This window comes from Hemicordylus capensis, chromosome 3 (genome assembly GCF_027244095.1).
Source record: "Hemicordylus capensis ecotype Gifberg chromosome 3, rHemCap1.1.pri, whole genome shotgun sequence".
Taxonomy (NCBI): domain Eukaryota; kingdom Metazoa; phylum Chordata; class Lepidosauria; order Squamata; family Cordylidae; genus Hemicordylus; species Hemicordylus capensis.
The window spans coordinates 346,401,353-346,417,042 of NC_069659.1; the positions used below are offsets into that span (position 1 = coordinate 346,401,353).

The 15,690-nt window shown below is 46.1% G+C and overlaps 1 protein-coding gene across 16 annotated transcripts in view; it reads right to left on the reverse strand.

Annotated features, from left to right (window-relative positions):
• The window catches only part of MCF2L2 (MCF.2 cell line derived transforming sequence-like 2), a 440,334-nt gene that overhangs the window by 140,886 nt on the left and 283,758 nt on the right, over positions 1 to 15,690 (reverse strand). For all 16 annotated transcript variants that reach the window (XR_008318527.1, XR_008318525.1, XM_053304949.1 and 13 more), the window contains 3 exons: positions 11,884 to 11,950; positions 9,108 to 9,223; positions 6,321 to 6,390 (listed from right to left, as the gene is read on the reverse strand). Coding sequence is in view for 14 of the 16 variants with exons in the window: in XM_053304949.1 (XP_053160924.1) it covers positions 6,321 to 6,390; positions 9,108 to 9,223; positions 11,884 to 11,950 (253 nt within the window). In the remaining 2 variants the exon portion in view is untranslated. The remainder of the gene's footprint in view (positions 1 to 6,320; positions 6,391 to 9,107; positions 9,224 to 11,883; positions 11,951 to 15,690) is intronic.

Genomic DNA, 15,690 nt, shown 5'->3' on the forward strand with positions numbered 1-15,690 from the left:
GAAATTAAATTGGAAACATGATCTATCAGCTACTAAACTATCTGGCACCAGGTGCATTACTCTGTTGCAAAGGTTATTTTATTCTAAAGGAGGCCGATTAGTAAATCCTGTTATTAAGGTTTACACTGCTAAGCCCACATGTTATACGGAGCCAAAATTGGTGTGTGTGTGTGCGTGTGTGCGCACGCACATGCTAAGGTGGACTTAGAGATCCTTCAAAATAAATGCCTGAGAATTTGTGTTAGTGCAGAATTGAGGTTGCCATCACTGAGGTTAGCCAGGATCCACCTGTACTACTTTTGCTATTGGAGTAGGCTAAATAGCATGGAAGATGCCAGCCTTACCAAACAATGCTGGCTGGAACAATCAGGAGAAGGGGGATGGGTCCAAAAATGCCAGGCCCTGCTGAGGAAATACAACCTTTCTGTGGAAGAATACCTGTCTATTGATCATTATGCATTGAGGAACCTGGTCTTTGATCAAGACACTAGTGAGGACAGAGTAGTAATTAACAACTCGTATTTCTCAGTCTGGTTCTCTAAAACTAAGGAGAATCATTCCATGCAGGGCTCAGGAAATCCACAAGTCTACTTGTCTGTGAAGAGTGGGAAATGATGCTTGATGATTGGGGGACAATCCAGATGAATAATGTACCAACACAGCTTGATGAGTAAAATTTTTGTTTAGCTGGTGAACAGAGCCAGCATTTCATGACCCCTGATTCCATGGCATCTTATCTTCAAAACCTAACTCACTTCCAGATATGCAGGGCCTTTACTAAACTTAGGTTTTAGGTGATGCCAGCTGCCTACCTGAAAGGGAGACATCTAGGCATCCTGAGGTGGTTGTAATCTGGTGGAAGATGTTGTGCATTATCTGTTGGTTTACCCTGTATATGCCAACCCCAAGTGGAAATTAAGGATGTGCACAAAACCGGTTTGTCCAGTAAGGTTCGAGTCTCAAGTAAGCTCAAACTGAACCGGTCATGTGGTAGCATTAGCATGGCTGGGTCCAGCCACACAAGTGGCCCATGCACATGCACAGTGGACTCTAAAATGGCCACCACGAACTCGGAGAGGGCTGAAATGGCACATGGGAAACCAGGGGGAGGCCAGTGGCGGGGTGGGAAGGGGAACCACCAGGAAACACACCCCCACACACAGCTGCAGCAGCACCCCTCAAGGGCTCAAAGATGGTAAGTCCACCATTAAAAATAACAACCCTGCACCAGCCCCAGACTGGCCCAGGGGCGGGGTGGTGGTTAGGCTCGACCTCAAGCCAAACTGAGCCCAGTCCGGCTCAAGGGCGAACCCTTGGTCCAGGCTGGTTCGATGGTGAACCAACTTGAGGTCGAGCGGGTTCATACATCCCTGGAGGAAATTTTTGTCAACCATCTCCCCGCGCCCCCCCCCCCCCAATACCCAGATAATAGTTTAGAAGATACTGTAGTGGGCCTGCTAGATTACAATCAGCCATATATTACTTATACCATTTCTTCATTTGCTCTAGCTACAAAGAAACTATGGGCTTGTTATGTTAAAAAATCTTAATAGTTGATCATGGTGTTGTATAAGAATTAAGATCTGTACCTGCTGTGTTTTATTATGATTTAACTACTTGGTTGGTTTGTGTATAAGGTTGTTTTTATTGTCATTTCAATACTGTGATGGTCTGTGGCAAAATACAATATTATTTATTTATTTATTTACACAGTCAGACAGGTGTTATTGACTGGTTTGTTTTATCCAGACATCGAGTTCTTCCCAAGGACCAGGGATGGCTGGATTTTATTATCAATATTGTTGCTGTTATTATTATTATATATATCGTTGCAGAATATAGGCTGTTCCCAGTAAAGTTGATTTTTGTAATTGGCTGATGGTGATTTCTGTGGCCCCTGTGGTGTTGAGGTGCTCTTCAAGGTCTTTTGGAATTGCACCTAGGGCGCCAATTACCACTGGCATTATTTTGGTCTTTTTCTGCCACAGCCTTTCAATTTCAATTTGTAGATCTTTGTATTTGGTTATTTTTTTTCTATTTCCTTTTCTCCTATTCTGCTATCCCCTGGAATTGCTATATCGATTATTTTGACTTGTTTTTCTTTCTTCTCGACTACAGTGATATCTGGTGTATTGTGTGGCAGATGTTTGTCTGTTTGTAGTCGGAAGTCCCATAATATTTTTACATCTTCATTTTCTTCAACTTTTTCAATTTTATGGTCCCACCCATTTTGGGCTACAGGTAGCTTGTATTTTTTGCAGATGTTCCAGTGTATCATCTCTGCTACCTTGTCATGCCTTTGTTTGTAGTCAGTCTGTGCGATCTTTTTACAAAAGCTGATTAGGTGGTCCACTGTTTCATCTGATTCTTTACAAAGGCGGCACTTGCTGTTTGTTGTGGATTTTTCTACTTTTGCTCTTATTGCATTTGTTCTTAGTGCCTGTTCTTGTGCAGCCAGTATTAAACCCTCAGTTTCTTTCTTCAAGTTGCCATTCTTAAGCCATTGCCAGGTCTTGGTGATGTCTGATTTCCCACTTATATTGTGCAAATATTGACCATGCAGGGGCTTATTTCTCCATTTTTCTGCTCGGTTCTTGACTTCTTCTTTCCTGTAGGCCTGCTTTGTTTCATTGGTGTTGAATAGTTTCGCGTTATTGACCATTTGAAGTGCATCTTCTTCACTGTCCTTGATATATTCTTCAAGGCCTCTTTTCTCCTCCTCTACTGTTTGATGGACTTGCAGCATTCCTCTTCCACCTGACCCGCGAGGGAGGTATAGCCTATCGACATCACTGCGGGGGTGCAGAGCATGATTGATGGTCATGATTTTCTTGGTCTTACGATCTAGCGTCTCTAGCTCTGCCTGGGTCCAGTCTATTATTCCTGCAGTGTATCTGATAACAGGTATAGCTCAGGTGTTTATGGCTTGTATGGTGTTCCAGCCATTGAGTTTGGACTTGAGGATTTTTCTAACTCTCCTGATGTATTCACTTCCAATTTTTCTTTTAACTTCAGTGTGTGCGATGTTATCAGCCTGGAGAATGCCCAAGTATTTGTAAGGTTCTTTCTCTTCCAGGTTCTTGATGTTGCTTCCATTGGGTAGTTCTCTTCCTTCTGTTTTTCTTATTTTTCCTCTGTTCATTATTAATGCAGCACACTTGTCTAGTCCAAACTCCATTGCTATATCGCTACTGAATATATGGACAGTGTTTAGCAGTGATTCAATTTCTGACTGGGACTTTCCATACAACTTCAGATCGTCCATGTACAGCAGATGGTTGATTTGACTTGATGTTTTAGATGTTTGGTATCCAAGGCCTGTTTTGTTTAGTATTTGTGAAAGTGGGGTCATGGCGATTACAAACAACAGAGGGGATAGTGAGTCCCCTTGGAAAATGCCTCTTCTAATGCTAACCTGTCCAAGTGTCTCGCCATTGATTGTTAACTGTGTACTCCACATGCTCATTGCTTTTTAAATAAATATCTGAATGTTTTTGTTGACACCAGTTGTTTCTAAACATTTTAGTATCCATGTGTGAGGCACTGAATCGAAGGCTTTCTTGTAGTCAATCCATGCAACACTTAGATTTGTTTTTCTTCACTTGCAGTTTTCTAAAATCATGTTGTCAATCAGCAGCTGGTCTTTTGTGCCTCTGGTGTTCGGGCAATTTCCTTTCTGTTCAACTGGAAGCTGTTTGTTAGTTAATAAGTGTTGCATGACTTCACCTGCTATTATTCCAGTTAATAATTTGAACATGGTTGGCAGGCAGGTTATCGGTCTATAATTACTTGGAACTGCACCTTTTGCTGGGTCTTTCATGATGAGATGGGTTTTCCCAGTTGTTAGCCATTGTTCAATATCACCTCCTTGCAAAATGTGATTGAACTGTTTTGATAGTTGTTTATGAAGGCTTGTTAGGTGTTTAAGCCAAAAGCCATGCAGTTCATCGTCGCCTGGCGCAGTCCAATTTTTAATTTTCTTTGCTCTTTCACTTATTAATTCTGGTGTTATTATTAGATCTTGCATTTGTTGGCTACATTTTTTGACCTCTTTCATCCAGCCTGCTTTTTTATTATAATCTATTGGATTGTCCCATAATTTCCCCCAGAATTGCACTGTTTCTTCTTTATTTGGTGTTTCTACGTTTCTTGCAGTTTCTCCTTCTATGCTTTGGTAGAAATGTCTCTGATTCGACTGGAATTGGAGATTCTGCCTGCGTTGTGTAATTCTGGCTTCGTATCTGCTAATCTTCTTTGACACTGCTGTTATTTGCTGCTTTATTATTTCCAGGACTTCTCTAATTTTCCTTGAATCTAGGTGGTATTTTTGGATCAGATACTGTTTGGTGTTTTCATTCTTCAGCTTCTTGTCTTTCATATCTTTCAGTTTACTAGCATCTGATCTGAGCCTGGAGATTTTATTTTCTAATCTATTCTTCCATTTAGGTGATGTACTGCTTTCTTTTTTTACAGGTCCATTGATCTTATATTTGAGCTCTTGTGTTGTTATTGTTGCTGCACTGTACATTAGTTGGTTTGTTTCTTTTAAATTCCTGGTTGTTATTTCTGCAAGTGCAGCATTTATATCTTTTAATGCCTGAGCAAGTTGTTTTTTGGAAACTGTTTTTAGAGCTGGAAATTGAACCCTGGTGGTGGTTTGGTTCATGTGCTCAGTTATTTTTTGCTTTAATTCTTGTTGCTTTTCTGTTAAACAGCATTCGGGTTTTTGAAGTGAAGGCAAAGGGGAGGTTGCCTGGTTTTGATTTTGAAACAGTTCATCATCATCATCATCATCATCATCATCATCATCATCATCATCATTTATTAATTCAATTTCTGTACCGTCCTTCCAAAAATGGCTCAGGGTGGTTTACACAGAGAAATAATAAATAAATAAGATGGCTCCCTGTCCCCAAAGGGCTCACATTCTAAAAAAAACCACAAGATAGACACCAGCAACAGTCACTGGAGGTACTGTGCTGGGGGTGGATAGGGCAATAAAGTTATGACTGAATGATTGCATCTAGGTTTAAATTGCATTATTGTGTGACTCCACACCAATGTGGGGAATCTCAGATTCATCTCAGGAAACAAATCAACATCGGAAATCAGTGTGGGTTCACACAATTGTGTTTATGTTATGTGCACTGGCCACACAAATATTTCATCTCAGGACACAAATCAACATCGGAAATCAATGAGGGTTCACACAGTTGTGTTTATGTTAAGTGCAACTGGCCACACAAATATTTCAACAGGCTAAGTGTCAGCCTTTACTGCCATTCTGGTTCTCAACCAGCAGGGAGGGGAGAAGAGCTGGTCTTGTAGTAGCAAGCATGAATTGTCCCCTTTGCTAAGTGGGAGTCTGCCCTGGTTTGCATATGAATGGAAGACTACATGTGAGCACTGTAAGATATTCCCCTTAGGGGATGGGGCCACTCTGGGAAGAGCATCTGCTTGCAGAAGTTTAAAGGGACCTCAGGTTCTATATTTCCAGGACTCAGGGTTTTAGAAAATCTGAATCTTAATTGGAATCTATTTATGTATGTATGCATTTATTTTAAAATATTTTAACCCAGCCTTTCCCAAAGGTTCAAGACAACTTCCATACAAAGTAAAATACAAGACCAACAATCCAGAAAACAAACATCTGAGTTATAAAGACTACAAAAAGGAACATTAAAAAGAATCTCTTCAGTAGAGAGCATTAAAACATTAATGAAATGGAGAACAGCAGTAAAACCATCATAAGAAAAGATAACAAATAAAAAAGAAATAACCAGAGCCACTTCAGGTGTTATAAAATGCAGAGATGCTGTACTTGTGTGTGCAGCACCCCCGAAAGCATGCCCTGAAGCCCCACCCCCATACTGATGTGCTCAAAAGCTCCACCTTCTGCAGGCCACAATTACAGCCTTTTCTACAGAGATAGGGTATGTGTGGACAGATTCTTCTCATGATCAGAAAACCAGAAGAACATGAAGGAGAGCCAGGACAGCAAGGATTGCAGCTTCTGAACACAGCAGCTCAGGGACAGGGCTTCAGAGTACAACATCCCGCTATTTATAACACCTGAACAGGGTTTGTATTCATCTGGCTTATCAGAGTTGGTCTGGGAGCTGAGCAGAATCCCTTTCCCTTGATGTTGTTCCTGCTGATGGACCCTGCCTGTCAGCTGAGAGGTGGTACTTGCCAGAGCCCTGAACTAAAGGCTGCCCAGCTGACGACTGAATGTTGAGCTATGCAGGGTAACTGGATGCTGAGAAAGAAAAAGCCCAAGAGTGGAAACCAGATTAATGTGACAACCATCAATCACTTACTCTTTTTAAAAAGCACCGACCAAGAAGCTCTGGATTTTCAATGCAATTTTCCAGCTCTTTGAGGAAGATTCTGGAATGGAGATAAAAAGGGGAATTTGTTTTTTTAGAAGGAATGCTCATACTGTGTGTTTGCATCAGGTCTTTAATTAGATTTGGGCCGCGAGACCCCCTAGAAAGAAATACAAACAGGAAGTCAGTGAAGCTCTTCTCACCATCCGTGAGAAGAGCTTCTTCCGGGGCTGCGGGGAGAGTGGGCTTAGTCCGCAATCCCCGCAGACGAGCAGCTGCTCATAGCTGGGCAGTCAGATTGGCTGCCCACATGACTGCCGGCTCCGTCATGGAGCCAGCAGGGGCTGCAGGGATCGGGGGGGGGCACATGGCCCCTGGGAGTTCCAGGATGCCCTGTGTGAGCGCACGGGGCATCCTGAAAATACCCCCACGCCGGGGAGGCTGCATGCAGCCTCCCGGCCACGGGTCTACTCATGTATTGCCGCACACCGCAGCCACACACGAGCAACTAAATGCGGTGAACGGAGCACTTGCTCCATTAACCTCGTTGAAGGGGAGGGTGGTTCAGGCGGGCTAGCCGCCTTGGGAGCACCGGGCTTGCTTGCGAGCCTGGTGGTTCCCATGACCACTGGAAAGCAGGCTAAGCTCCCTTAGCCCACTTCCCAGTGATCATGGGAATAGCTTCAGAATTTAGAGGAGGGGCCATAGCTCAGTGGAAGCACACTTGCTTTGCATGCGGGAAAGAAGACCCAGGTGTAGTCCAAGCATCTCCAGGTAGAACTGGGAAAGACGCCTATCTGAAACCCTGGAGCCACTGCTATTCAGTACAGACAATAGCAGGTGCGTGACCAGGGTGGGGCAGGCAGGGCACGTGCCCTGGGCGCCACATGAAGGGTGGGCGCAAGATGGCTGCCCCACCACCACCACCAAAATCACAAGCCCCAGCGGGCGCCGGCGCTGCTCACCGCTGAGGCTGGCCGGCATTGGGCGCCTGGGCTGCGCCGCCGCCAGCGGACCTCATACCCGTCACCCCCCACTTGCGCAGGCGCAGAGGCTGAACAGCACACTCGCGAGATCTCCAAGCGGTGGGCAGGCGCTCCCATTGGCCGGCAAAGCGCGTGACCCGAGCTGTTGAATCCAGCGCATGCCTCCCTGCACAACCACATGGCCGGGGAGACTAAGCAGCTGCCTGCTGGGAGTTCTGCGTTCTTTAGCCCTGTGAGTTTGTTTCCCCCCCCCCCCGCCCCCGGCTTCCCCCACACTGCTTTCCGGGCCAGGCACCTTCCTTAGTGATGTGCTCCTTCCCTAGCCCTCTCTCTGTGTGTGTTTGTTCCCCTGCTTCCCCCACGCTGCTTCCCCGGGCACCTTCCTTAGAGAGCTGCTGCTCGGCTCCTTCCTTAGCCATGTGTATGTTCGTTGGTTCCCCGCCCCTTCCCCCACACTGCTTCCCCAGTCGACTTCCGTAGAGTTGCGCTTCTCCCTTAGCCCTCTGTGTGTGTTTGTTCCCCGCCCCCACCGCTTCCCCCACGTTGCTTCAAGTCTGATGTTTGGAAAAAATTGCTTAGTTGGTTTTAAGTGCTTATAAAGAATTCTAGGAGACTGGTATCAGTGTTCAAAGGCAGCATGCAGCATGAGTGCAACACACATGCACAGTTCTTGGACCTTCCCAGCTTTTGGTGAGCTAAAGTCTCTTTCTCCCTTTTTAAAAGGATTGTAAACTTCAGTGGTCCCTCTGATATGCAGCAACCGGAAGGGCGTCCACAGTTCCTAACTTGTAAAACAAGGACTGTAGGGGTTCAAATGGGCTTAGAAGCTTATTACTTTGCCCTTCATTTGGGAAGCCCTTCAACTAGAGCAGGGGTTCCCAACCTGTGGCACTCCAGATGTTGCTGAACTACAACTCCCATCATCCCCAGCTACAGTTTTCTTAGCTAGGATGATGGTTGTCATTCAGCAACGTCTGGAGTGCCACAGGTTGGGAACCCCTGAACTATGTTAAAGTTATCTGAAAGATGGGTGTCAGATTGGATGGGGGCCCCCGCAATTTCAGTGCTTGCCCTAGGCGCTATTTTGCCTAGATACGCCTCTGGACAATAGGGAGCTAGAAGGACCGATGATCGGAGGCAGCATAAGACAGTTTTATATGTTCCTATTTAATGCCTTTAAATGTCATATTTTACAGCTCTCTATATCACATTTAGAAAATGTTGGCCTTCCAGGTGTGGGGGCAACATGCGGTCCTTCTGAACCACATCCTGATCTAGACTTTGTCTGATGCCACAGGAGAATGAAGTGTGGAACCAAACTTACTTAATATTGTGCAACTCTTACTACAGCTGATCTCAAAATGATTACTTCTCTATGTGGATGTTTCCTTATGTTCTGCAGAATTGCTTCTAACCACATTCTTCCTCATTGTATGTTTTATTTCCTCTCTATGTGTAGGGAAGGGGAACGTAAATTGCTGATCCTGGAAGAACCTTCTGAGTGTATGTCTTTGAGTGGGTGGGGGGCCCCATCCACCAGCCAATCTGCAATCAATGTTCCTGTTCTGCATGCACATAATCTAACAAGTGATCTCGTATTAGCCAAGGAAAGGGAGAGAAGGCATCTGAACTCAATCCAGGATTTTAACTGAGGACTGACAGAAGATCAGTGGACTGGTGACTGAAGAAGATCACCATCTGCAAAGTATTATGCTCATATATCAGAGGCACGCAGATGAAAGCAAGTGCATGCTTTCATGAAATTCTCCAGCATGCAAGAGAAAGTACATACCTGTTGTGAAATTCATAGATTTCTGAAAGGTTTCCAAAAAGAATTTCTTTCTTATTTGAAATTGCAGTCGGGATCAAGTGAATTAAATCAGGATTTTCCATTTCTGAGGCATAGCCCTATAAAACAGAATGAGAGAGAGCGAAAGAGAGCAGTGTAGAGAATGAAAGGATAAACATATAAGTTGGGTTTTGTCAATTAAAAAACAAAAAAGGCAGTGTGAGAAATGCATTCTTCAGCCCCCCCTGACAATCCTTCATGCTTTTATTGTCTATGGTTTAGTTCCACACAAATTATTCCCAAGTTCACTTTGACTAACTCAAGCATACATCTACATGGATTTGCACTAACTCTGTAACAGGTTCCAAACCAGTTTATCTATCAGGACTGCTCCCAAAGCACCGTGAAAACTGCAGCATCACGCTGGTGCTCAGAATACTTCATCAAACATGCAAAACTGAGATGGCTGTGTAGATGTGGGCTGAGATTCAGCAGAGGATAGTTTAGTGAGGCAAATTCCCTGGGCTAATAGAAGTAGAATGAATCCAGAGATAGCATATAAGGAGCATGGTGAATTTGCCAGCCAAAACAATGGTTTGTGTTTTGTGAACATTTGCGAGAAACAGCACAGAAAGGAGCCAGCCAGATTGCCCGCAACACCTATTTAATGAGCCCGACTGCTTTGCAGACTTTGCCAACTCACAAAATGAAGTTTGTACTTTTAAATGTAAGCCAGTAATGCCAAGCAGACAGGATCATCACAGCACTCAAGACTCCCCTGCGGCTAGGCATGACTGGGGAAGATCATTATTGAGTAAACAAGCTGTCTCAGGGGGAAAAAAAGCTTGTCTACTGTTGTTGGTCTTCTTATTCAAGAGGCTCAGAGAAGCTTTTCTGGAAACCACAAGGTTCTTTGGAACACAGCTTCAAAAGCAGTGGCATACATAAACATAACGTTTTAGAGCAGTGGGACCACTCTGGAAGCATCCTCACTGCCATTAATCCAAACACACTTAATCCTCCAGGAGCAGAAGAATTCTATTCCTCTATAGGAATTCAAGCTTTTTAAAAGAAGGTCTTTTTTAAAAAAAGAAAGAAAGAAAAGAAAGCACCATTAAAGCAGAACCTGGCTCTGCAAGGTCCTGATTGGCTGCCTTCTATGATGACGCCAAGAATCCTCCCTCACAAATCCCAGAAGAATCTATATTATTATTTCTCCTGGGTGTGCCTTTGAATGTGCATCCCAGCCGCCCAGCTGATTGGCTGGGCGGCGGAGGCCCTGATTGGCTGGCGCACCCAACAGAATTGGCCGGCGGCGGGCCAGGCTGCGGCGATGGTGGCAGTGGCGGGCCCAACCGCGGCAGCAGCACTCGGCCTGGCAGCCTGGGCCCATGCCCGCCCAGAGACTGGGGCTGAAGGTGGGGGTGGGGGGAGAGGTAGCCGGCCCGAAGAGGCCAGCCGCAGAGGCTGGCAAGCGGCGGCAGCAGGCCTGGTGGGCCGCGGAGGCGGCACTTGGCGTGGCAGGCCTGGCCGCAAAGGCGGCACAGCCCGCGGTGGGCCAGGCCGCAGAGGCCCTGGACCCAGCCACGGAGGCGGCTCTCAGCCAGGCGGCGGCAGGACCAGCCGCCGAGGTCAGGCGCCTGTGGGAGGCTACGGTGGGAGGGAACGGAGCTGTGGGACTTTCCTGTTCACCGCCTGGGAGGAGGAGCGGCAGCGGGGGCCTTTTTGGCCGCCTGCCCGCCACCTGGTAAAGAGAGTAAAATGGGGAGGAGGGAAGGGGTAAGGGGAGGGCAAGAGAATGTGGGGCAGGTGGAGGGGGAGGGCAAGAGAACATGGGGTAGGGGAAAGGAGGGCAAGAGAGCATGAGGCGGGGGGAGGAGAGGCAAGAGAGCATGGGGAGGGGGAGGGCAAGAGAGTGTGGGGCAGGGGGAGGGCAAGAGAGAGTGGGGGAGGGGGAGGGCAAGAGAGAGTGGGGCAGAGGGAGAGGGGAAGGGCAGGAGAGAGGAGCAGGGGGAGGGGGAAGGCAGGAGAGACTGGGGCAGGAGGGTGAGAGAGAGGAGGGGGAGGGAGGGCAAGAGAGAGTGGGGAGAGAGGGGAGGGGGCAAGAGAGTGGGGCGGGAGGGAGGGGAAGAGGGGCAAGAGTGTGGGACAGAAGGGAGGGAGAGTGGGGCAGGAGGCGGGAAGGGGGAACAGCTGGCCCTAAAGAGCGCACAGATGCCCTGTGAGGGTTGGCTAGTTTAAACATTAATTTATTTATTTTTTAAAAAAAATTAAGTAATGAGGTGACCCCTGCTAACTTCGCAATGAGGCACCCTTTAATCTGGCGATTCTCTTTATTTAGCAGGGAGAGAGTAACTGGCCCTATCCACCTCCAGCACAGTACCTCCAGTGACTGTTGCTGGTCTCATGTTTCTTTTTAGAATTTGAGCCCTTTGGGGACAGGGATCCATCTTATTTATTTATTATTTCTCTGTGTAAACCGCCCTGAGCCATTTCTGAAAGGGCGGTATAGAAATCGAATAAATAATAATATAAATAAGTCAATGAATGAATGAATGAATTAAATAAATGCACAGAAGTATATGAATGTTCATGAGGCCCCTTTAAAAACGAAAGAGGTGGCCAGCATTCGGGAAGACAGAGCCAGTGTTTGATGCACTGGTATTATGCTGGTCTGACATTTCAGCTCCAGAGCCAGGAGGATGCAACTGAAGCTGGACATTTTCTCTTTCTATTATATTTGTCTTCAGCCAAATTTTCCAGAAAGTTATAAACTTACCTCTATTATGCTTTGAAGCTCTTCTACATATACCCGTTCTGTTTCTATCAGTTCATTTATTATATGGCTAAAGGGGAGACAGAGAGAGAGAGAGATGGGGGAATTAGGAGGAGTTTATGCTTTGTATTGGAGAGCTTTTAAAATTTAGAAAGTATGTTGCTTTAACAAAAACATTTGAATTGAACTGCTGCGCCGTATTTCAAGCATGTGTGTCAAGACCTGGAAGGCATTCTTATTAATATGGAACCATTACACTGTGCTTTACAGAGTGACATACATGAACAAAGGCAGATCTCCGCCCCAAGAAGATTAAATTTTATTTACAGTCTCTGTGTGTATGTGTTGGGGAAGAAACTGAAGGAAATGAGAGGAAACTGAAGGAAATAGTAAAACAAAATGAAGAGAGGAATAGCAGAAGCTTAAAGTAGGATGCATGCAAGCAAACGAGGTTTCATGTTCTTATGCTTTGTTTCAGTTATGGATGAAGTCAAAGGGCTAGGCTCAAATTCTCCATAGGAAGGTGGATTTTGATCAGGATTTTCAGGCAGTACAGAGGCAGCAGCAGGGCTGTCCTGGGGAGGAGAGCTGGTCTTGTGGTCAAGACCAACAAGCATGAATTGTCCTCTTTCCTAAGCAGGGTCCACCCTGGTTTACATTTGAATGGGAAACTACATGTGAACATTGTAAGAGGTTTGCCTTTGGGGATAGGGCCACTCAGGGAAGAGCATCTAGGTTCCAAGTTCCCTCCCTGGCATCTCTAAGGTAAGGCTGAGAGAGACTTCTGCCTGCAACCTTGGAGAAGCTGCTGCCAGTCTGTGTTGACCAATGGTCTGATTTGGTATAAGGCAGCTTCCTATGTTCCTATTTCTCCACAAGGAAACTAAGTGGCAATATTTTAGGGAATATTGAAGCAGCATGTGACCTAATAGGAACACCAAGAATCCCTTATAGCTCTGGGATTCAACACTCAAATCATGCACTTCACCATCAGATCTTTCTCTGAGAACAACTTCCTTCAATAAAAGGAATGATGGGCAGCCCTTCCAGGAGAGGAGAGCCAGTCCTGTGGTAGCAAGCATGACTTGTCCCCTTAGCTAAGCAGGGTCTGCCCTGGTTGCATATGAATGGGAGACTTGATGTGTGAGCACTGTAAGATGTTCCCCTCAGGGGATGGAGCCGCTCTGGGAAGAGCATCTAGGTTCCAAGTTCCCATCCTGGCTTCTCCAAGATAGGGCTGAGAGAGATTCCTGCCTGCAACCTTGGAGAAGCCGCTGCCAGTCTGTGTAGACCAGAGATTCTCAACGTTGGATCTCCAGATGTTATTGGACTTCAACTCTCATAATCCCACCCAAAGGCCACTGGGGCTGGAGATTATGGGAGTTGAAGTCCAATAACATCTAGGGACTCAATGTTGAGAATCCCTGGTGTAGACAATACTGAGCTAGGTGGACCAATGATCTGATTCAGTATATGGCAGCTTCCTATGTTCCATGAGGCAAGGTGAGGCAGTTGCCTCAGTCTCAGGTGTGAGGAGAGGCACGTGATAGCGAGTGCTGCCCCACCCCAACCACAGATGCCGCTCCAGGGCCTCCCTGCCACCCACAGCCATTCCCCTTCCTCACCCCACTGTTCATTTCCCCTGCACTCCCCTACCACAAAAAGTGAGCTATGCGCCCCACCACCACTGCCTAACTTGATGGCATAGTCTGGAAGTGCTGGCACACCATGGCCCAAGAATGCTGAGCACCCGCCCACAGATTGTGGGGTGGGAGGGCATCATATTGTCCTTCACCTCAGGCAATAAAATGTCTTGGACTCCCCTGAATGAATACATCGTGTCTGGAATGTGTCCCCCACGCCCAGAAATAGAACAGGAATTTGATACTGATCACCCAAAGGATATACAGATAATAAACACGAGGAATGAAAACAAAGGATATAGAGGAGAAAACCTTTACTTGGCAGGGTGAAAAAAACACCCAGAACACAAAAGAGTTCCTCACACAGCAGGCTTTACCACAAGTTGACTGCGAGGCTTTACTGTGAACTCGAAATTGTCCCCAAAAAACTGACACAAAAAGAGGAATTTTAAGCCCCGGATATAAATCGGGCTATACTCTTAACGTGCAGTAATAAAACCCTAATTGTGTGTGAAGTGCTCCCCGATGGCTCGCAGGGACTTTGTGGTAAATCTGTCCGATATGTGAACACACACACACACACACACACACACACACACACACACACACACACACCCATTCCGCCAGAGATGTGAACGCCCTGTGTGAAAAATGCCCTAGAAGTATTTGCTGCAGTGGTTGAAGAAGAACTGTGTGTGTGTGTGTGTGTGTGTGTGTGTGTGTACAGACTAGGCGTGTCATGTTTGCTGGGGGTGGGGGGAGTGAGGGGTTCCTGCCAAAAATTATTCTGAGGCAAAGCTGTGGGAGATTCCAAGCTGCACAGGCACAGAACTCCCACAGTCATGATTGCACAGAGACCACGTAGAAGAACCTGGGGCACAAGAATGACCAAATGGCCTGGGTCAGTTCCGGGTAGCGCTACATTATATGTTGTACACTGCCCAGAGCCTTTGGAGAGGGCGGTATAGAAATGCACTAAACAAAAACTGCCATTCTTCACTATCATTTATTATCTCTAAAGTGCTTAATGTTTATTGCAGGCTTTACAATAGACAAAAACCCACAAACACAGAAGCCACAGAAATATTGCACAGAAATGGGCAATATTTACCTTATTTATGGACGCTTCCTGTTTTTATGTTCTGATAACTATGTATTTTTATAATGTAAATTAGTGTTCTGTGCCCACCCCTTCTCTCGTATCCCCAAGTGGTGAGAAGTTCTGAAGGCAGCAGCGCTCAGGTTTTGTTTCATTTGCAGACAGAAGAACACTGGAGACATTTTTTTTGGTACTACTTGCTTTATTTACAAATATAAAAGTAGAGCATCAGTGGAGGCAAACAGCATGTGCACTGTACTTTGCTGCCATGCATCCAATCTCCAGAGAGAATACCTGCACCACAAAATACAAATTATCTAGACCCATTTCAAACTGGTTTTCGGACGGGCTATGGGGTGGAGACTGCCTTGGTCGGCCTGATGGATGATCTCCAATTGGCAATTGACAGAGGAAGTGTGACTCTGTTGGTCCTTTGGGATCTCTCGGCAGCTTTCGATACTATTGTCCATAGTATCCTTCTGGAACGTCTGAGAGTGTTGGGGGTGGGAGGCACTGTTTTACAGTGGTTCCACTCCTACCTCTCGGACAGATTCCAGATGGTGTCGATTGGAGACTGTTGCTCGTCAAGATCTGAGCTTAAGTATGGCGTCCCTCAAGGCTCCATACTTTCTCCAATGCTTTTTAACATCTATGTGAAACCGCTGGGAGAGATCATCAGGGGATTTGAAGCTGGGTGTTACCAGTACGCTGATGACACCCAGATCTACTTCTCCATGCCAACTTCTTCAGAAGCTGGCATATCCTCTCTAAATGCCGACCTGGAAGCAGTAATGGGTTGGATGAGGGAGAATAAACTGAAGCTGAATCCAGATAAGATGGATGTACTTATTGTGCGGGGTCAGAACTCCAGAGACGATTTTGATCTACCTGTTCTAGATGGGGTCACACTTCCCCAAAAGGAACAGGTTCGCAATCTGGGAGTACTTCTGGATTCACACCTCTCCCTGGTTTCTCAGGCCAGGGGTGCTTTCTATCAGCTCCGGATGATACGCCAGCTGATACGCCAGCTGTGCCGGTTTCTTGAGATCAATGACCTCAAAACTGTGG